The sequence below is a fragment of the Perissodus microlepis genome, chromosome 3 (assembly GCF_051167445.1).
Source record: "Perissodus microlepis isolate ML-2025 ecotype Zambia chromosome 3, ASM5116744v1, whole genome shotgun sequence".
Lineage (NCBI taxonomy): Eukaryota > Metazoa > Chordata > Actinopteri > Cichliformes > Cichlidae > Perissodus > Perissodus microlepis.
This window is the reverse complement of record NC_140463.1, coordinates 37,700,833-37,724,715: the sequence shown is the minus strand read 5'-3', so window position 1 is coordinate 37,724,715 and position 23,883 is coordinate 37,700,833. Positions and strand designations below refer to the sequence as shown.

Here is a 23,883-nt window from a genome sequence, read left to right as displayed (position 1 = left end):
CCCACGCTTACTGCAGCTGCTGCTCTTGTAATGCTACTTACCAGCAACCACGTGTAAGCTGCTCTTTCTAACATGTTTCAGTCATTACCCTTCAACAGCTGCTAAATTAAAGAACTTTGAAATCGGATGATTCCATACACCCTCTACTAAAAGTCTGCTCTGAAAAAATATTGTCATAAAAGCAAAGAAGTGTCCCATATGAGTGCCTTTTCAAAGGTCCAACCAAAACAAAGGACTTGATTTTTTTTAATTTGACATGCTCTCTCCAAAACCAAGCCAACAATAAACCAGGAAATATATCAGGAATTTGTAGAGCTGATTATTACTCTGTGGCACTCTCCCACTTGATGGTTTTTGGATAAAAATAGACTCGCAACACAGCCAGACCCAAATGGCTCTTTTCAGTGTCTGTGCCTCTCTTCAGTGGTGTGACAGTGAGTGACAGCGGTGTGTCACCAGTGCAGTGGGACGTGACAGCTGACAAGGGCAGCCATTTACATGGCTGCTGCTGAAGGTGTGGCTTTCCTCAGCTGTGACTCTGTAAACACACTACCAGTACATGCTGCCATAGCCATTACCGTGTGTAAATTAGACTCTTAGACTTCAGGAGGACAAATTATTTTCATGTGTTGGATGGAATAATGTATGCTCTCACCTTCATTGAACACAGTGCACCCCTCATGCCACAGGTCTCACCTGCTGTGGGTTACTGGGTTGGCAGACTGTGTCCCAAGATTATAAGATTTACAGTGTACATGATGTTTATTGAAGCAAGAGAGAATACATGTATGAATAAGAGGGAGACAGGAAGGGCTGGTGAAGGTAGATAAGTTTAAATACCTGGCATCAACCATCCAGAGCAACTGATGATGCGTAAGAGACAGAAAGTCACAGAAAGATGTATGATGTATGATTTGGAGACAGCGGCACAGACAGAAAGGAGGAAGCAGAGCTGAAGATGTTAAGGTTTTCATTGACAGTGACCAGGATGGACAGGATTTGAAACGAGTTCATCAGAGGAACAGCTCTGAGGCAAGACTGAGTTAGTTTGGACATGTACAGAGGAGGGATAGAGCGTATACTGCTCAAAGGATGTTGAAGATAGAGCTGCCAGTTATGAGGAAAAGAGGAAGACCACAGGGATGTAGTGAAGGAGGACATGGAGAGGGTTGGTGTGACAGAGGAGGATGCTAGAGATAGGGTGAATGGTGCAGATAGGCGCTGTAGCGACCCCTGAAGGCAGCAGCTAAAAGAAGAACAAAAGTGCACATGTTATTTATTAATGCTACTTGCTTGAATTCTGTTTTTGCACATTCATTTTTTATCTATCTATCTATCTATCTATCTATCTATCTATCTATCTATCTATCTATCTATCTATCGAGGAAATTACTCTGGTCTATAGTGAATGAATAATGGAGAGGACATGTATTTGCATCCTAATAATATTTGCTAAGCGAGTGCTCTGATGTGCTTGGCTGCATTATAAAACATGATTTCTTGGAAAAAAATACATAAAGATGCTTAATCTCTGGCATTCAAGCTGCCATGACACGGCTTTTAGATATAATGTGTTTTGTTTATGTGTGTTTTTTATTACATTGTGTAGCTTTTATGGATAATAGAAGAGTGTATTACAATGGTTTTGTGTACCAGAGAATCTGTCAACATAATAAACACAGAGAACAGTTATTATTGTACATTATTTGTATGTTTACACCACTGTGAGTAGTTCCAGTCCATTAAAAAGCCCATCACTGTTCTCTGCGATAAGCTCACATTTTTAATGTGGTTTTACAGTTGAACCTATGTAAAAATTTTCTCTTTGACGTGCATGTTTAGCAGATGTGCCACCAGAGGGAACCAGAGTTTACAGTCAGCCTCACCACTCAGTACTAATGAGTCCAGGGCTGGAAGCTAGAGGCAAAGCCAGGTTCTCTAGTAAAAACAAACCAGTATCTATCAGGCGGATTCAGTTTTCCAACAGTTCCAGCTGTGTGATTTAATGGGCAGTAATTGGTAAGAAGAACATAAATTTTCTTATCTTGCACTTGCACACCAACCTAACAAAGTGCAGTGCAACCATATAAATGCAAGTAATGTAGTAAGTGGGTGCAGTAATAAAGCTCTGTAGATAGAAAATGAAACACCAGGAGGGCACTTAAACTCAAATTGAAACCAAATGTAAACCCTAAAGTAGCACACTACAGTGTGAGTTTTAAACAAAATACAAAGCATTTACAGTTTTTCTCAGTCGCTTTGGTGCGTTCCTCAGAACACCATTAACATTTGCACAGCAGTTAGTGCATTTCCCAAAACAATTAGTGCAAACTGCAAAACCTAGTGGATAGCCTGCAAAAGCACGTCACATGCACAGAATTGATTATCCATACCTCAAAAGCAAGTATCCATGTCAATGAAACTGTCAGTGCCATCAAAATGAAAAGTCTTGACACCATCTTTATGAACAAGATAGTCAAATGGCATTGTCATGTTTCCACTATGACAGTTTATAATTTCAGTGTTTCCCATTGCAAAAACAATTGGTGACACCTGAAAATGCTGACGACAGCACTATGGCCTACCTGTTCAGCCATCTGAAATGTGCAGTAAAGTCACTGTAGATGTTATGGGAGTCTTGGGAGTAACTGAGACACTGAATACGTACGTTTCACATTTCCATTGTGTAGAAGTGTTTGTAATCCTACAGAATTGTGCAAAAGAAAAATATGCTACAGTCACTTGTTCACTGTAGAATACATGTAAACATAAAATCACCCATTTGGTAGAGCTGTGCACTAATGTGAACAATAAACAGCACATGTAACAGTACAGTAAATCATTCTGGCACATCCAGACGTTCCTGTCTGTCTGGCCACATATTTTCATCTACATCACAACAGATGTATCTCAGGAAAGTATCTCCTGGAGTGGCGAATCCATCCTCTGCAGGACCCTGCTGTGATGTCGTCACATGCTGCATCCATGGCTGCTAGCAGGGCCATTTGCTCATGTGGATGCCGGTCATAAACTTTCCACCTCCAGGCAGAGAAAAACTCCTCTATTGGATTAAGGAATGGGGAATATGGAGGGAGATATTCAACCAGAAGTCTGCCATGTGCTGCAAACCACTCTCTGACCTGATGGGAGTGGTGAAAACGGACATTATCCCAGACAACAACATACTTGCTGAGTTGGCCTCCACCTCTCTCATTCTCAGGGACTAGGTCCCTGTAAAGAGTGTCTAAAAATGTCAGGAGATGTTGGGTATTGTATGGACCAAGAAGGGGGATATGGGTGAGGACGCCGTTGTCTGAGATGGCTGCACACATGGTAATATTCCCTCCGCGCTGACCAGGGACTTCAGTGGTTGCCCTCTGTCCAATGCGATTTCTTCCACGCCTTCTGCCTTTGGCCAGATTGAAACCTGCCTCATCAACATATATGAATGTGTGCAGTGTTTCCCTGGCTTCCAGCTCCAGTACACGCTTTAGAGAGAGACAGAAATGCAATGTCACAATATGCCTGTGTACAGTAACAAACAGTAATGCATGCATTTGGTAAAACACATTGTAGAGTATGTGCTGTGGAATTGCAAGTGTACTGCATGAAACTACGAAGTACTGTAAAACAGTTTGCAGTGCAGAACATAGAAGACCAGCTTTACCTGCACATACTGGTGACGGATCTCCTTCACCCTGTCACTGTTTCGTTCAAATGGCACCTTATACAATTGCTTCATGTGGATTTCATTTTTCTTGAGTACTCTGTCAGTTGTTGAAATTGAAACAGATTCAATATTGCCAAATACCGTGTGATTCTCTATGACAGCGCTTTGTATTTCTCTCAGCTTTATTGCATTGTTTGCAATGACCATTGCACAAATGGCTTCTTCTTGCTGTGGGGTAAAAAGGGGCCCTCTTCCGCCTCCGCGAGGTTGTCTTACAATCCTATGTGGTGCAGAGTGAACTTTTTGTGAAATTGCAAATACAGTACAGTAACATGTGATGTGTCTGAGATGGCACAGTACAGTACAGTGTATTACTGTTTGCATACCTGTTTTCCCTACGGAATGTTTGGATGATTGAACTGACGGTAGTTCTTCCAATATTGGGTTGCACCCTTCGACCAGCCTCCTCCATGGTGAGGCCGTGATTGACAACATGGTCCACAATTGTAGCCCTTATTTCATTAGGAATCCGCCTATATCTGCCTCTTCTCCCTCTTCCCCTTCCCCTTCCTCCCCGCATCCTCACCCCTCTTCCACGGTGCTGACCTTCCATTTTGTGTCACAGAAGTGTAGAAATGGTACACAGTAGCTCCTGCGCAGTTTATATATGCTTGCCAATTGGGGATTCACAGGATTCATCCATAATTGACAGTGAACAAGTTGTTTGTCATTGGTTACAACTAAACTTTCACACGCCTCCTCATGAGTGACAGCTGTGATTCACCTGAGATCAATTGTTCAATTTCGGAGACATTTCCAGGAAAAATGATACAGAAAAGTATAGGATTTGCTTGACAGATGGCCAATATTTGGCATGTGATAACTAGTTCAACAATTTTGTGTGTGATGACTCAAGCAATGGATGTATGACTATTAGTTTTATTGGGAACGACTATTCAGCATCCATAGGTATGATTACTTTTGACTGACATGACATAAGCAAATGGAAATGTCAGAAAGCAGCAGGGAAATGTATGGAAGCAACTGATTCATGTCCAAAATCATTTGCAGTTTGTTCAGAGAGAGGAGAAATTGCTACTATGATGTGCACAAATGACTGAGTGTTGTGGAGGTTGAACTAATAGTTATGAGAATTTCAATTCTGATCTGAGAAACGCACCAAAGCGACTGAGAAAAACTGTAAATATTGTTAGAACAGCACATGTGGATGTGACAGTTATTAACTTTTAAAATGTGGGCACAAAGCGAAGGGAGGCTCATGTTTGTATAGAGCACATTAAATAAAGTGGAATATGTAAAATTTCTCTCTCTTTTAAAAAAAATGTTTAGTAGCATGAGTAATGTGCTCCTTATTGCCTTCATCTTACTTTCTCGACATATTTTTCACAAATCTAGTTCTATATTATTCAGTGGAGGAATATTAAAAAATCTGCAATTTATTATAATTTTGGATAATAGCCCAGAGCCTCCGACAGGTATCAGAGAAATATTGTTGTGTCTTGTGGCTTTCTGCTGAATTAAACTAGGGATGATTCCACAGGCTTCAGTTTTACTCTGTCATCAATCTCTGCAGTGAGAGAGCTACTAATGATTGATTCGGAAAATCATGAACGTATGATGCTTTCATTTGTTTTGGGGATCATCCTGCAGGCACATTTGTAAAAGGGAAGATGAGGTTTAAGCTTTTTTTGGAGCTGAGCTGTATGTAGAAACAAATGCTTCTAAGTGCTGGAATCTGTATGGCCTCCATGAGGAGAAAATCTCCATTTTGAAAATCTACTTTTTCCAACTAAAAGCCTTAAGCTTTGGTTAAGTCTTTGGTTTTGGAACCTGTTCACATATTAAGGAAAAGTAGAGTTAAGCCTTTTTGGAGCACGCAGAACATTTAGAAATCACTTCTCCTTCCTTTTACTTAGAAGTTTTGGAACATAGAACCTTTACTCATCCAGTTGGTAAATCTCATTGTGCATCTGCAAGCCTCTTTGCAACCCACCTCCACCCTAGCTCCTCCTTTCACACATTTGTGTTTGAATGTTTATATCTTTTTGTTCCGTGTTTGGGTTTTGCTTTTGGTTCATTCAGTTCAGTTGTTTGTATATAGCGTCAAATCACAACAACAGTTGCCTCAAAGTGCTTTACATTGTAAGATAACAACCCTTTAATAACAGATGCATAACGCCAACAATCAGACTACTCCCTATGAGCAAGCACTTGGCAACGGGAGGAAGGAAAAACTCCCTTTTAACAGGAAGAAACCTCCAGCAGGACCAGGATTGTGGAGGGGCAGCCATCTGTGGGGGTTTGGGGTAAGGAGAGGGAGACGTTGTGGGAAATAGTCTGAGTTTATGCTCCTGTTTTGTAAAATTATGAATTGATTCCAACAACAACATGGGGAAAAGCTCATTATCACACTGAAATGTTAATAAATTATAGTGGACTGTGCACAGTGTAGAACTGTATGAAGGGGATTATATTCAGTGCAATCATTACATGCTTGCCTTCAGGCATTGATAAAAGCCTCATGATAAATGTTAAAGCTAAATCAAGTTTTATTCCCTAATACAAAAAAGCTATTTAGCTAACAGATTGGCACAATTATTTTATAATAGGAAATTAAAGCAAGTTAAGAAAAATTTGGTTGCAGTATACTGTAACAAGATTATAGTGCTCACTCGGATTATGGTTTTACCAAAATATAGCAGATATAGTGGTCTTGTTGCTTATTTAGACTTTTTATTCCCAGAAATGAAGAATAAGCTCATGAAAAATGCAGACTAACTGCACTTTCATGTTGTTGTTGTTGTGGCAGTTTTCTCAGTTTGTGCATTCTCACATAATTTTACCACCTCCTAATATAACGCAGTACCTGCTTGTGGTGCTATTTATTGTTGTGCCACTGTGACAGCCCACTGTTAGCAGGAAATTCTTCAGCAATGAACTCCGGTTCATGTTCGCCCGTGATATTAAATCGCTCGCTATGCACGATGAACATTTTTTTGATTTGTAAGTGTATCTCTGGGTTCGATAAAACATTATTCTACTGGATGCTCCGCTGCTAAATGATATCTGATCTGTGGACCAAACAGCTTTCATAAATTATTTCCTCACATTTAATACTGTTATGGCAGGGGATGTCTCGGCACAATTAACTAGAAATGAAGCTGTATTGAATGCCAGAATATTTAGCAGTGCGAGATTATTAACACCTCAACCAAACTTCGCCTCAGGAGATCCCCTTGCTTGGAATATTAAGTGGATATGTTTATTTAATACAGATATTTTTTTTCATTAGATACTTTATGGCATAATTATTTATCCTGGCTTTCAGGGCAAAAGTAAATTGTTTGTATTTGTTTTTTCCTAATTGGAGAATCAGGAATATGATAAAGCATGCATGCCCTGCAGCATGCAGCAGTGCAAAGATGGTTTTAAGCATCCCTAGCCAGAGTTGTCTCTACTGAACTCACAACGTGGGATATGAGATTCATTGGGACTCATTTATCAGAGTTTATTTCTAATTACAGGTGAATGAAGTTACACTTTGAAGCAAACACAGGAATTAGTCCCAGAGTGTCAGCCAGTTAAATTTACACGACTGAAAGAAGAGGAGGAAATAAAAGCATTAACCTGAAATTCAGTAGCCCAGTCTCCTCATTCTGTCTTGCTGTTGAATATAAACTAGGTTCTCGTGTTTTTGCTTTGATACGATTCATCAAATCAGTGTCTGTTTGAGTAGCAAACTCAGCAGTACTATAAATATTTGATTTGGCGCTTAATAGCTTCAACACAATGCGTGCTCTCTATAACCCAGAAAGTTTAGTATTTGCAGTGCTTTGACACAATAGTTCATGCACTACTCATCACTTTTCCACATCCTGCTAAATAAATTTATACCCACGTTGACGATTCCTTTTAGGAACAGCCTTCTATATCGATTTCCTCTCAGCATCCTTTTCTTTCTGCTGAACTGTGCTCGTCATATCTCATCCTTTGGACAGTGGCTCCAGCCGTCCCGTATTCTGTCTGCCATTTTATGCCACCCTTGGTCTCTTTTTACTGTTCCTGCTAATGCATGTTCTCCATCGACCTTTGCACTCGAAGCTCAGCTTGACTGGCACTTTGCTGCTGCTGAAAGGATGGTGCATCATAAATCAGATGACAGGCTGGCTGTGCAAAGACAACTCAAGTCCTGCTCTTTGGCCTCACGTGTTGTCCACAGTGAGCCGACAGATAGCCGCGCAGGAGCTAATATTGCAGAGGCACAGAAAGGAGCAGTTCAATGTTATCTCCTGTAGCACACTGTCTGGATCTTTGTATTACTGTCCACCTGCAGACAATACCTTTGACCTTTCCCTTCACTACAACTAATCATGTGGAATGAATTGGGAGTTTGATAAAGATCTAGTGGTTCTGCTGTAGAGAGAGATGGCTGCCGTTTTGTTGAGAAAATGAATGTCTTTCATTTATAGGCTTATTTGCCTCCAAAGGGAATTTCCGACCCATCACTCAACATGTTGCCTTTTCTTTTATTGCGCTTTTGTTTCTTGGAGCTAAATTTCAGCATCCTTTATGATCTGGTTGGTCAAGTATTTGAGCAATTTGTAGGTCTTTCTCCCCTTCTTCCTTATTTGACACCATGCTATGGATAGAATTAGCATTTTTTTTTGTTTTTTTGCATGGAAACACGGTGAAACATGCAATCCACTAAAATGCAAAAGCGTTCTTTGTTACATCAGACTAACAAAAAATAATAACAAGTAAGGTTTTCTTCCTGAATTGGCTCGTTACCTTTAAAAGTAAGGACTTCCTGGGGCATGTTTGTAACTTTCAGAGTTGGTGAATTGGACCGGACAGAACTGATTCAGGTGGGAAAACGAGCGTATGTGTTTACTAGCCATCCAACCTTGAATGATGAGGCATCGCCATAGCACAGCAGATGTAGTGGGTAGCGGAAAACGCATTTCCTGTGAATGTCGCTGAGGCCACACACCCATATTTCAGAAAATAACCAAAGAGCCCAACTCACATACCTGCAGTAGTAAAAAAAGACAAGGTAGATTGATGGTGTCTCCACATACACAGATGTGTTTTTTCCACCACCCAACAACTCAGAATGATGATAAAGACAGTTTCTCTTGTTCATGTGCTGCATGTGTAACAGTGCTCAGTACAGCAGTGCACATCATCACGCCATATCGCAGCTCTGCATTTCTTTCTAAATAAAAAGCTCAAACATGTGAAGTACCAAAATACCATCTCTAAAATAGAACAATGTTACTACATTCATATTACATCAGTTGTTGAGTAATTTAACTTGGCATTTACAAAAAGACATAAAACAAGTAATAAGGTCCAGATCAAAAAACAAACTACAGCCCATGGGAAATGCATCAGATCCCAGAGTATTCATTTGTTGCATTTCCTTTAGGTAGATGCAAGCATGCAGTATTGTGCAAAAACTGTTTTGTCCCCCCCACCCCCATTTCTTCATATCTTGCTCGGAAAATTGGTGCATCGATTTACTAAAATTTGCAAATTAAAAATGGAGATACTATATATAAGTTAAAACAAAGTTGTTCAATTTTTATGAGCTTGAAATTCAATTTTTTGGTATGACCACCTCTATTCTACAACATTGTCTGAACCCTCCTATACAAGGTTTCTTGTGGATTCTTTAACTCTTTCTCCTATAAAGACAAGCTTTTATTAGATAAGAGATTTGATAGTCTTCAGGAATAGTTCTCCAGTCTCCTTGAAGGACACTCAAAGTGATTCTTTGGATGTTGGCTGCCTTTTTTTCTGTCAAGATGATCCCACACTGCCTCACTAATGCTGAAGTCTGGGCTCTGGGGAGGTCAATCCATGACTGATAGCGTTCCATTGTGTGTTTTTCTAACCAGGTATGCTTTTACTGCCTTGGCAGTGTGTTTGGAATAATCGTCATGCTGAAAAATGAAGATGTTGCCAATCAGGCACTTTCCAGATAGTATTGCATGGTGGATCAAAATCTATGGTACTTTTCTACATTCAAAACTTCATCAATTTTGTCCAACAACACTGACTGAAATAGAGCCAGAAGCCACGACAGTGTCTCCACCATGTTTTACAGATGGCTGCAGACACTCACTGCTGTACTTCTGTCTTGAACTCTTATTGATGCATTGACAACAAAGATCTGTTCCCACTGATTTTCAGTCCAGTTCTTGTGTAATCTGGCATACCTCAGCAATTTTCCATGTATTGCTTTCTTAAGAATGGCTTCTTGACATCCACGCCTCCACTGAAAGAATTTCTAATAAGGCTTCAATGACCTGCAGCTGGATCAAGTGAAGGGCCTGGAGCCTGGAGAACTATTGGTCAAGCACTCTAAAAAAGAAAGCAAAATATAAAAAAAATGAGGGGTGGCTCACGAGTTTTTCATAATACTGTAGCATGAAATTCTGTACACTATTCATGCACTAACTACACAATTTTGAATAACATACTGACCACTTACTAGAATATAAAAAAACTACTAGGTAAATTGCTGAATATCACATAAATACACATTTATTTGAGTCCTGGATTATACTCAGTAGACAGAATGAATTGTCACGATCGGGGCGATCGTGGCTCAAGAGTTGGGCGTTCGCCTTGTAATCGGAAGGTTGCCGGTTCGAGCCCCGGCTTGGACAGTCTCGGTCGTTGTGTCCTTGGGCAAGACACTTCACCCGTTGCCTACTGGTGGTGGTCAGAGGGCCCGGTGGCGCCAGTGTCCGGCAGCCTCGCCTCTGTCAGTGCGCCCCAGGGTGGCTGTGGCTACAATGTAGCTTGCCATCACCTGTGTGTGAATGGGTGGATGACTGGACATGTAAAGCGCTTTGGGGTCCTTAGGGACTAGTAAAGCGCTATATAAATACAGGCCATTTACCATTTACTTCCTATATATAGTCTGAAACAGTCATTTTTGTCTTTCCTACAGTTATAATGTGTATGCAGAGGTTGAAAGGGTTAAATATTGCAAATTCCTATAAATGCATGCATGCGCACGCACCTTTCAGAGTGTGCTTTCTACAAACTAAGTCCTCAATATCAGTCACCCCACGGCACTCCGTGGTTGATTGCACAAGCTGCTTCACTGAGGGTTTCCCTGGTTCACGGCTCATAATTGTCTACCCTTTCACAGGCGCTGCCTCTGTAAATATGACAGCCTTATTTTAATGTGCCTTGGAACACATAACCCAAACACTAACGCTGCTCTGCATGCCTGAGCAAATCACTGCAGGTGTCACCTAATTATATCACCCACTTGTTCTCTAAGCTGATCTGTAAACAGCGGGACAATCTCATCTTCGCCTCTTTGCCCATCCACCGATCGGTGTAGCTTTGATTGATGACGGTTACATCGAAGCCAGTTTCTCTGCTGTTGGTCTTGTATTTTCACCGAGGCTCACCGTGTGCTTAAGAAAGATAACACGTGTCCAGTTTTTAATGGGAATTTTGTTCTTGGGGGCCTGTTTGGTATGCATACGCAGTGACTGTGCGGGAAAAAAAAGGGTAAAATCTTTTAAGAAGTAAAACTCACATAGGCTACTGTTTGGTTTTAGTCCATTTGGCTGGTGCATAAGTTTCATGTACACAGGAAACACTTTAAGCTTGCGAGACTTTTTCAGTGACCTGTACTGTCGATCCTGTCCTTCGTGTCCACTCTGCCCAGACCAAACGTGATAACATCCTCCCCTTATGAATACTGAGCATGAAAAGTGACGAGACGTGTGGGCAGCAAGTGAGTGAGAAAAATATGTAATCTGTTCCAAGATCAGTGTCCATCAGTCTACAGCGGCAAATGAACAAAAAGGACTGCATGTTTGTCACTCAGACTTGTCTTGCCTGATCGCAGATAAGAAATTTGGACATGGCAAATCTCCAGACCTGAGTGCAGCTTGACATTTCAGACTTGTTTCTTTTCAAAGATGCTATCTAACAAAGGTTATAGAGGTTGGACAAGGTTTTTGTGAAAGCTCTCAGTGAAGGAATGATGAATGTGGGGATTTGGTTGGTGCAAGCTGTCATCAAGCACATGTTTCTTGTATGGTTCTCAAAAATTAGTAGAAGGAATAACTAGAAACTACCAAATTTAAAGGCTTTAATGTGAACTGATTTAGAGAAATTATTGCACACCTCCTTTGTGCCAAACTACATCACAGGAAATAATAGTATTTTTTTTGCCATAGTCTTTCTCAAAAACACACATCCCCTGGCATCTGTGGCTCAACAGAGGGAAAAAAGGAGACATCTTTAGATGTGCACAGTTTTCAAATGCTGTTTGTCATTATATTTTCAGTGCTCTGCTAAAGTCTTGAGCTTTATACTTTGTTCCCAAGGAGCTAACTTGGTTTTATTGTTTGTTTTTTAAAGTCAAGCAATAATTCCCCAGGCTTTCTTTTTTAAGTCAGTTGACACTGACCTGTGTATCATTCAAACACAAAAACCTAACTCTAAGGATAGACCAGTGTTGTGTCTGCACATAACAGACAACTCAGCAAAGCACCTGCTGCAATAACACAAAGCTTATTGCGTTACATCTGGCCTATCAGCTCTTCCGTCTACTGTTCATGGTGGCCGAGGAAAGCAGGGAGAAAAAGATGAAATTTGCTAGATTACAGAAGAAATGGACTGAAAATCAGTGGTAGCAGGCCTTATGGAGCAGTCTATTGAATTTGGAAATGTTTGGTTTGAACTGCTGTCAGTATGTACAGAGGAGGTCAGCACAGAGGTATAGCAATGAGTGTGTACAGCCATCTGTAAAACACAGTGGGAGCTCTGTTTTGGGTTGAAACTCAATTTCAGCCATCACCATGCAATACTATCTGGAATGCATCTGACTGGCAATGGTCTCATTTTTCAGCATGACAGTGATTCCAAACACACTGCCATTACAGTAATACAGTACCCAGATAAAAAAATAAAACCCAATGGAACCATTCACCATACTATCTGGAAAGCATCTGATTGACAGCAATTTAATTTTTCATCACTCATCCAGGACGGTGGCACGGTGGTTAGCACTGTTGCTGCACAGCAAGAAGGTCCTGCGTTCAGTTTCACCATCAGGCCGGGGTCTTTCTGTGTGGAGTTTGCATGTTCTCCCCGTGTTTGCGTGGGTTCCCTCCGGGTACTCCGGCTTCCTCCCACCGTCCAAAGACATGCAGTTAGTGGGGATAGGTTAACTGATTAATCCAAATTGCCCATAGTGTGACTGTATGTGAGAGCGAATGGTTGTCTGTCTCTGTGTGTTAGCCCTGCGACAGACTGGTGACCTGTCCAGGGTGTACCCCGCCTCTCGCCCTACAGCTGGGATAGGCTCCAGCGCCCCCCGCGACCCTGAGAAGGATGAGCGGAAGCGAATGGATGAGGATGGATGGATCACTCATCCCAAACACACTGCCAGTGCAGTAAAAGCATACCTGAATAGAAAAACCACACAGTGGAACACTATCAGTCATGGATTGGCCTCCCCAACATTATTGAAGTAGTGTTGGATCATCTTGACAGAGAACAGAATCAAAGGCAGCCAACATCCAAAGAGGAGCTTTAAATGTCATTCAAGAAGCCTGGAGAACTATTCCTGAAGATGACTTAAACAAGGAAGCTTGTTGAGAATAAAGGTGGTCAAATGTGAATTAATATTAATATATGATACCAAATATGGACTTTCAAGTTCGTTAGAAAAGTACAAATTCTGTTTTGGCCTTATATTGTATTCCCATGTATGTTTGCAATAAATTCCCCCGCCTATTTCCAATTTTTGTAGGAAAGCAGAAAGAAATGAGGGTTGGTTCAAGACTTTTAAATAGTCCCGATGACATTAATAGAAAGCCTTTCACGTTACAGCTGAAAGGCTTCTTATTCCTTGAGATAATTTCATATTTTTATGTCTGATCGAGGCAGCTGGCATCTTTATTGGTCTTTAATGTAATATTCCTTGAATAACATTTCAGTGCTCTCAAACAGGTTATTGAATCATTAGTGTTGTGAGCAGCTCTATAGAGCCTCATTCAGGGAGCTGTGTTTTACCCTCAGGCCTTTGTTTCAAATGATAGAAGTGTCAGCTTTCCACAGCTTCCATTTTCTTCTCCAATATCGAAATAAAATCATTTTGTAATCTCAGTCTCGCGAAGATAAATATTCTTGTCAGGTCTATAAACGCAGAATTTTCAGGTTTTCTATCTGTCAGACCTGCCATCCTGTAATAGTTTTTAGAGTGGTGATTGTCCAGAATTTGTGTGACATTAATTGAGCAAGATGTGGAGTGTAATATTTATCTGTCAGCACCGTTGATAGAATCATGGCTTAGATAATAGCTGAGTGAATACTTACTGCCACAAAATCCCCACTCCTACTTTTCTCACTTGTCTCACCTCTGCCCTCACAGCTTTAGTAATTTATGGTTTTAAGATGGTATCTGTATGCTGGAGAGAAGTTATGATTGGACAGTTATTCCTACTTGTTTCATCAACTATTGGTCTTCTGGGAAGTGTTTGGAAAGCCAAGTCATGATTTTGGAAAAGGGGGATAGTGAAGCCTCTGTTGGTCCACTGAATGCCTTGTGATGTGGCTGTGGCTTCACTGAGGCAGTGCCAGTGCCCACATGTTGGCAGCTCTGCTGTGAGTTGTCAGGAGACGGTGAAGAACTAAACTTTTAGGTTAGTTGATTTTTCATAAATTGTATGTGAAAGCTGAGCAATACTGATACTAATACAATCTGATCTGAACCTGTAATTCTTCCACATAAATGTGTATTGTTGACTTTGATTGGCTTAATATGCTAAACTAACATTGGAAATATGTTGATACTGCCTTTGACCTCAAGGAGACATTAAAGTGATTGTTGGTGCATTTTTACGAAAAACTGGAATGATGTTACTGAGAATGGAAACTTTTACCAAAACTATGAAATATCAGGACTCTTAAAATGTTACACTGTCGTACAAAACAGCTCCGCGCTCGACCCTGCAGCCTGATGTGTCCCCTTCCAGAAGTGTAACTATGCATCATAGTAATGAATGATGAGAATATCCAATTCCACCACATCCCAAAGGTGCTTTATTAGACTGAGACTGGTTACTCAGTCTAATAAAATGGCTCTGAACTAAAACAGTGAACTCATTGTCGTGTTTAAGAAACCAGTTTGAGATGATTTGTGAGAACTTTGTGAGATGAAGCATTATCCTGCTGTGAGCAGCTATCAGAAGATGGGTAGACTGTAGTCATAAAGGGATGTATATGGTCAACAACAACACTCTGGTAGGCTGTGGGGTTTAGTTGGCACCGAGGAACCCAAATGTGCTGAGAAAATATCACCCCGCACCATGAGGTTGCCTTCCTATCAGCGTGAAGCAGTCTGGCCATTCTCCTCTAACCTCTGGCACCAACAAGGCTTTTAGAGCCAGGAACTTCCACACACAGAATATTTTCTCCTTTTTGGGCCACTTCTGAAAAACAAATAGACAAACAATGAGGTGGTTTTGTGAGAAAATCCCATTAGAATCCCATTCTGAAATGCTCAGACCAGCCAGTCTGACACCAACAACCGTGCCACATTCAGAATCTCTTAAATTCTGATGCTCAGAATTGGCTCAGTTTGAATTTCAGGGGGTCAGCTTGACCGTGTCTAAATGCCTAAATTCATTGAGTTGTTGTCATTCATTTTTGTTTGTGTGTGTGTATATATCGTATTTTGCCCTTGTATACTACACAAATGTAGTTTTCAAAGCACTGACATTGTGTATACTTCGAAAATGTGCATTTCAGTGAAATTAACTTCTCCTCATAATTTAATGAGCTCCAAATCCAAAAAGAGCAGTTCAGAGCAATGAAAGTCAACCAGAACAAAAGTATGAATGCAAACAATGACGTTACTCACTGATGTGGGGGATTTAACGTGGGGATTTAGTATAGCTGAGAGATTCTGTGGAGTCGGATCATTGGAGGTTTTTCAGCTTAAACCAACATAAACAGTTGGTATGAAAATACCACTTAAAAGACTGGACTAACTGGTCTGCTATCCTCTCACCTGTGATTTGGACACAACAAATTCAGAGTAAAAATATATGTATAGATTGTAGACTATGGGACAAACTGCTGGCATCTAGATTTGACAACAACAGTTATTTTATCTGCTATAATCTAAGCTGTGTAGGGCAATAATGGCATCTGACTGTTCTTTTAGTGTCTGTTATAGATGGATTTAAGTAAAACACAGATAAAAGCAATGATTGAATATGTTACTTAGGGAAAAAAATCTTCCTTTTAAAAAAAAAGCATGGAAAGCTGATCCAGACACAGAGTAACTGAGATATTTGCAGTCATTAAATGTTTGGAGAAGAAAAGTAGACTCTTTTGCACGAGGTAATTACAGAATACATGCTGTATTATACTGCCTAAGCATGCACTTTTTGCTCTAACTCAGTTTTCAGAACAGCGCACCCAAAATACAAATATACAAATAAATACGTATTTTTAAAATTATTGCATACAAAATAATCCTTGAGTTCAGTCCTCATCAAATGTCTCACTTTGCAAGGACAAGTGTCCCATACTAATGACTTTTTAAAAATGCTCTGGGCTATTCAGGTTAAGCAGGATGTCTGCTGAATATTATTTTCTTTTTCAAATAGCATCATGCTAAATTATTCAAAGAATTAAAAAAAAACATGGAATTACATCTCCTACTTTCCATTCTGTGTTACTGAAGAAAAAGCAGCGGCAGATGGACCGCATGTAAATGGATGACTGCGCGTTTTTCCATCACTGGAAAAGAGCACTGCGTCACACTGGATATTTATCATAGAGCAATTGAGTAAGCGGTGAGACGCGGTTTCTTTCACAGTGCCAAAATAATATCCTGTTGTGATGATTGTAATTAAGTTGGCTTTGTGCATTTACATCAGTGATATATGGCGGACTTTACTCTAAATTGATTTACAGCTTACACAACAGAGGGACATTCTGAGTCAAAATAATCAAGTAGAGTGCAGTGAAATTGTGTTTGCACTCGCAAATAACTCACAGAAATGCACAAGCTTTCAATGTGGCTTTTCTACTTGTTTCTATTGGAGTTAAAGCATTGATTTCCTGAAACATGAAAGCTTATTATTTTCAAAATAAAATGGGAGTAATTTTCTTTCTTTGGTTAAAACAGGATAAATATTGAATGCTGTGCTGTATGATAATTACAGTCTACACAGGACCAGTAGATGGTGGTGTCTTCACTCATTTGCTCCAAACGCTGACTGCATGCATCAGCCTCTCTCTTGGACACACACGGTCTCTGTCGCTCTAGTTTTCTTTATCGGTTCGCCACATCTCATCGGAATCAAATGTGATTCAAAAACAAGAGATTAAGTTAATAAAGTTGTGCGATTTGTTAGAAATGCTCTTGCTTTCTTTACTCCTGAAGTAGGTGATTATCTAGTGAACGCTATCAGCTTTTTCTCTTTTTCCTTCCTTTTGAACCACGAGATATATTTATTTTGTCTTGCATTGCTAGAAAGTTAGTTTGATCTCTCTGTACGGCTTTTTGCAATTTAATTTTTTTTTTGCCTCCCATCTCCAAGATCAGTCTTGCATATAACCACAGACTTATGCCGTTTTCTTGATTTAATGGTATAATTATCCAGCAGACAGAATTCAGTTACGCTTGCTGTGCCGCTCCTGTGATTAAAGTTAATTTGAACATGTGTAGCTCCTGCTCGGTTGTGCACCTTCTAGGACCACACCTCCCCACAGCCTCCGTCCCATCTCCCCTCCCTCACTCATATCCGTCCCCTTTCCTGTTCCCTCCCTTACATTGCAGCGAGGCAGTCGGTGCGCCTGAAAGAGTGAGCGAGAGCTCCAAACTGTCAGAGAACAGCAGAGTTTGCTCTCCCGGCTTTCAAGGGTCTCCTCGTTTGTGAGGGAAGGAAATGAAGAGGAAGAGGATCGTCCTGAATTCTCAGTGACTTCTCGAAATCAGAAACATCCTTAATGACTTCAGGCTTCTCACAAACCTGAGGACAAGTCTTGCTGATTGTTAATCTCCAATTTTAACCTTACCCAGAGTGGATTTAGAGAACAAGCGAGCAGAAGGCGGGTGCCAGGGGGCGCCCGGCCCGTGCGCTTGGGCCGGCGTAGCGCTGGAGTTGGTGCAGGGGAACTGGAGTGCGGGGCCAGGTGGGAATGGTGGTCCTGGTCCCGGCGGCGGCCCGGAAGTAGAAGAAGCTGGCTCGGGCTCCGGGTTCGGGTCCGGGTATGGTGGTGGGGAGTGGGCAGAAGGGGGAGTGATGCTGAACGCGATCTGGGAAACTGAGGGGCTACAGACGGTGGGCATCGTGGTGTTGTTGTTTGCCTCCATCAAGCTCCTGCACCTTCTGGGGCTCATCAGCTTCTCAGAGGGTAAGACACTGATTTGGAGGTTGTTGGGGTGGTGGAGGGAGGTGGAGGTTGGCAGACACAACAAGTTAAAGCTTGCTCACTGATAGACTATAATAAGCCTTGCTGATGTATTTTCAATCAGTCTCACCTTTTCAGCTTTCCACGTCTGCTCCCTCGACTCATTAGATTCACTCTCAGTTTGCTCGAAGTTCTCTGAAACTTTCTAAGACTGCAATTTGAAAAGTTTTGAAGTTAACTGAGGTAATCGTTATGCCAAAACAGGACTGGGAAGCACAAAAAGACGGTCTAATTAATGCGTAGCAAAGGAAATGTCACAGAAGTATGCGTGAGCTTGTGATGGGATCGAGGAATGTCTTGAGCTGCAAAACGGTGTCACTTCTGAAGGATCAAAACATTTGAGAGGCAAGAGAATTTCTGTATTTCAGACCTTAGAAGCCTCTGTTGTTTTCTTGTGCATGCATTTCACTTTGCTCTTGAGGAAAACTGAGCGGGGAAGTTCGGCAAGCGCAGAATGAGAAAAGAAAGCGTTCAGTTTAGACCTACTGAAGCTGTCTCGTTAAATAAAGTCGAGCAGTTCAAACCAAAGAACAGCACATCCACCCCATAAGCTGCTCAGTAAATACACCTTAACCTGTAATTAGAATAATCAATCAATGGTGGGTGCATATTCAGAGGGGCAGCAAGTAAATAGAGAGGCGATAATGTGCTTTAGTCAGTAGCAGGAAAAAGCCGACCTGACCCGACCTGAGACGAGTGTTTAGATGGAGGTGTTAGCGTCTGTTGACTGTCTCTGGCTGTGCTGTTTCAAAAGCACCTGGGAGCTGGGTTTTCATTTGGGTTGGGGGGATGGTGAACCTCACGCCCGACGTAACAGTTTACATGCCTCGCTAAACACTGGCGACTCAGATTTCCCCTCGCTCTGCATCTCCAAACGCAGCTGACATGATATTGATTATCGGCGACGGTGAGATTATACAGATGTCAGGGCTGGCATGTCGGATGCCGTTTGCCTGTTGATGTGATTTATATTCCACGGAGCCGTCTCAGAGCCTGATTACTTACAGAATGCCTGCGCCGGCGGTGCCCAACAGGCTGTCAATACAGATATCGATGTTTTGTTTGTGTTTGCAGTCGTTTTCAGGACGAGGGAATGGTAAAAAGATATTGGGAGAGGGGCTGAAAATGCACGCGAAATGCTTTTCATTAGGCAAATAGGTTTTCAAATGAGAGCCCACAAATCTTTTTGTAATCATATTAACACTGGCAAACGCAAGCTGTGTGTAGTCTTAAAATCTCCCACGATGCATGCAGGGGTAGAAAGAAGTTAAATTTTGTAATTAAGCCCATGCAGAAGCAAATAAATCATCAAAACTCGAGGTGCAACTAAGAATTACTTTTTAGTTTTATTCCCTTCTTTATTGCTCAATTAGTAAAGGTCCTTTTTTCATTTCACAGATCCCATGTTGACATAAATTGCTCTTTCCATCTAAAGATCTTGTTAGTAAACAAGCTAAAAGCCAATAAAGGCCTGAATATATTTAGTCAACAGCACATTATTCCACAGTTTCTGTTTCCCTGTAACTGCTTCTATAGCGCAGATATCTTAATGTGTAAATAGGAGAACTTTGCACTGTGTTAGATGGTATCTTTTATAGACACAGACCAGTTGTGTTCCCTGTTTCCACTGCTCGGTTAAACAAAGCTAAATGTCATGAGGTTTGAATTAAACACAAACTGATCATCTCAACCAGGATTCAGCAGGACAGACAACAAGCATGTTTCCAAATGGTTTAAGGGTATTCTGCACATTTGCAAGTTTCTTGCAGAAAGAGGAGCTAATAATGAGTGGAAACAGGTTTTCTGAATATGTTTTTTCTGCATTTTCAAAACTCAGAAAACAACTTTAAGGTCATTATTCAGTCAGCGTTCATATTTTCAAGTCAGCAGGGGCGGAAAAAACTAAAAGAACTGCATTTTAGAAAGGCCAAGCTAATATCAGGATTCAGGGCTTGTGCTTGCAAATATCTGAGTTGACAGTCTTAACCGCCGAGCATCTGCGTAGCTTCACTTGTATATAAACCTCACAGTTGTATAGATTTACCTTTGTAGCAGCTGTCACGTTCTGCAATAACTAAAATAGTTTGTTTTTGCCCCTTTTATTTTTTTTTTTGAAGAAACCTCCAGGGACAGAGGTTCACTGAAAGCGCACGGTCTGCTTAACATTCATACAGTCAGACACGTTCACAGCTGGGAGCTCCCCAGTACGATCACATCCCTCTACTGCAGGCCACCTGAGCTGCTCCGCTGGGGCTTCTGCAGGATAAAGGTCTTTCTTTCAAAAGCCTGTGTGGGGTAAATGTTGAGGGAGTTTCTCAGCTGTGCTGTAGATTTAAACTGGCAACGTTCCAGTCACGGGAGTTATCTCGAGCCGAGAGCACGCTCTGGATGTGTCCCAGCACTGCTCCGCTCTTTACTGTAAAGAGTCAGCTGGCAGCAAGTAAGAAACTGTACCCTTTGTAAAAAATCAAGTCTGATCTCCTGGGATTGATTATTTCAACTTCACAGACTGTAAGGACCTCAGACCCTGAGAAATAGTTTATTAACAGCCTCTCCCTGCTCCTGGCATGCTTTCACGTTGGAGAAATATAAACAAGACTATTGCATCAGACCGTGCACAATCACCAGAGCATTCACTGTGAATAAAAGTAAGGTCTGGCAAGCTGCACAAAAGTCACTTGCTTCAGTTTAATTGTGAATGCAGCAGAACTGATGCATGTGTGCTTGTATTGTTGCCATTAATCCTAAGAGAGGCAGAATGGCAGTGCAGCTGGCAAGTGTTTGCCCACCTCGGCTAGCGAAATAATGTAATGACCACTTTTATTAGAGACTGAGTTAAAGATGGAGAAATTACAATGTTTGCTTGTTTTTTGCTGAATAATCAACCACCAAGCCTTCTCCTCCTCCTTGCAGAATAGCGAATAACAATGTAGATTCCTACACTTGCTTATTCACAAACATATCCAGATCCTTCTCACACGTATGTACATTTCTACTTACATAATGCAGTATTGCAAACTGCTGAGTAAAGACTCAAGCCTCAAGGTGCAGGCTAATCAGTATGTCACGAAATGATGAATTATTCTCTGGTTCAGCTGTACACAGCAACACCCCCGACCGTAACCTCGTAGCCCTGCAAACACGCACACACTGCACGCAATTACAGCATTACCAGAACGGTGATGGAACGCTGTGTCAATTTGGACCTGCCGTTTGTTTATTACCGGCTCAGAGGACAGAGCATCTCAGCACCGACATTCATCTAACAATGTTCTTATGTTCTGTGTGACCTTGATTGGATTTTCAAAGGCGGGCAAATAAAAAGAATTTGTGTCAGCAACTGACCAGGACCCTTTTTTGTTCCCTATTGCCTGTTTTTATTTATTTATTTAGAGTGGCAATAAAGTGCTAATGAGCATGTTGGCTCGATTTGTTGGTACATAAGTGACAGGACTCTTATGTACCAACAAATTATGCTTGTAGGTGATGCAGACAAAAACTCCAGTAAAATCAAGCCGAGATAATAGAGCCAGACATAATAATCACCTGCAATTAACTGGACCGTCATCATAGCCACTCTTATGGTGACGGCAGTTTCAGTCAGTTTGGACACTTGTACCATCGTGTAGTACGTTACAGATTACTTCTGCATGCATTTTCACAGGGCCGTGTGAAATCAAAGGTGAAGGGGTAAAGCTGAACGCGGCGTGTCAGGCACCTACTTAAAATGACATTTGATGCAGTCTGCGATTTTTTTTAACCTACAGTGGCTGAAATAAATCTACGACTTTTAGCACGCTACAGCTAACTAGCATCGCTGGTGTTAGCAGCTAAAACTTGCTTTATTGGCCCTTCCTTTCCCTGAAATGGGGAAAAAAGGAAGCAAGAATTGAGTGCTTCTCAGTTAACTTTTTAACTGAAAGCACAGCATTGAGATACACTTAGTGACACGCTTGTACACATAGAATAGTGGGTGTTAGTATGGCGGTACGTAATCTGAAACACATCATGTTCTTCATTACTTTGTTGATAATCACATATCTCATGGATGGTTTGAAGAATGATCGACGAAGGTCCTGGTTTCCATATTCTCCCTGTGTTTTCGCGGGGTACTCTGATTTCCTCCCACAGTCCAAAGACATGCTTGGATTCTAAATGGTAAGGCAAAATTCTAAATTGCCTATAGGTGTGAGTGGTTGTCTGTCTCCATTCAGTTAAATTCAGCTCAATTTATTTTATATAGTGGCAAATCACAACAACACTCAAGGCAAATTGAAAGGTAAAGACCCTACAATAATACAGAGAAAACACCAACAATCAGGCGATCCCCTTTGAGCAAGCTTTCGGCAGTGGGAAGGAAAAACTCCCTTTTAACAGGAAGAAACCTCTGATAGAACCAGGCTCAGGGATGGATCACATCTACTGCCACCAGTTGGGCTGAGGGGAGGAAGACGGGAGAAAAGACACTATGCGTTAGTTCTGCAAACAGATTGGCAACCTGTGTGGGGTGTACCCCTCCTCTCCTCCTGTGACAGGTGGGATAGGCTTCAGCAACCCTGAATTGGAAAAGGGGAAGAAAATGGATGCACAGTCATATGGATGAAGCCAATTGAAGCACCACCAGTTGGTTTACATTTCGATATCTCTACAGATACTGCATTAATTGTCTTTAGACAATTTTTATGTCCTGCTGTCCATTTCCACTGCTTTAGCTTGTGAACACCTTTTGTTAAACATAACTAACACATTTTAGATCAATGTGCTAAGTTAAGAAGATGAACATGCTGATAGCATAAATATAGTTAGAGCTCATTGTGACACCGCTTTTGTTTCAGATTTCTTTGATTGGGTGTTAAGGATCAACCAAGCTTTGCTAAGTGTTATAATCGTGCTCAGCTAATGTTAATAAGCAGCAAGATGTTATGTCTAAAGCCTGCTGCGTAAAAATCTTTGGAACCCACAGCTGGTGAATTTTTATCATCCAAAATTATGAATGACCTTTCTGTTGCTGTTTGCTGGCATTTATTTATGATCAAGCTGTTCTGACATGCCTGTCATTGATAATCACATCATCTCGGCATGAAGCTGGCCATACAGTAGGACAGGGGTAGGCAACCTTTCTGATGGCGAGTGCCATTTAAAATTTCCTCAGAAGTCAGTGTGCCATATGATTGCATTAGCAATAAATTTAATAACGCTCTTTATTAACAGTTACACACTATATAGAACCACTTTATAGAATTATATTTGTTCGCAGATGTTGGCAGCTATCAGCGAATAGTTATCAGCTATTTTGATACAAAAAAAAGACACTTTTAATCCATAACAAGAACTCCATAACAGCAAATACAGAAAATACAAATGCTATTTATGGTCTCCTCACAACAATGATAAGAAAAATAAACTAAGTCAATATGGCATGTCTGTTAATACAGAGACACACATGTTAATGTGATCTCTGGTCTCCCACTCAGAGACGCAGATCTCCGAGTGTCCAGCATTCAGACGGCTACCTGAGGACACTCATGTGAGAGAAAATCTGCTCACACAGATATGTAGAGCCAAATACTGTCTATAAGGCCTCTGCAATGTTCTGAAGACAGTTAAACTTGTCAGGTAGTGATGTCCAGCAGGTGAAAATGCAGCTCCATGAACACGCACAGCTGTGGATTCCAGCTGCTTCGATGTTATATGTATGATTTCTATACATTTTACGTCAG

The 23,883-nt window shown here is 41.1% G+C and overlaps 1 protein-coding gene across 8 annotated transcripts in view; it reads left to right on the top strand.

Annotated features, from left to right (window-relative positions):
- The window catches only part of kcnip4a (potassium voltage-gated channel interacting protein 4a), a 163,259-nt gene that overhangs the window by 101,618 nt on the left and 37,758 nt on the right, over positions 1-23,883 (top strand). Inside the window, exon 1 of one of the 8 annotated variants that reach the window (XM_084924319.1) lies at positions 17,522-18,106. The exons of the other annotated variants lie outside the window; for them this stretch is intronic. Within the exon in view, the coding sequence (XP_084780445.1) occupies positions 17,995-18,106 (112 nt within the window). The 5' untranslated portion in view covers positions 17,522-17,994. Of the gene's footprint in view, positions 1-17,521; positions 18,107-23,883 lie in introns of those variants that run through there. 8 annotated transcript variants of the gene reach the window in all.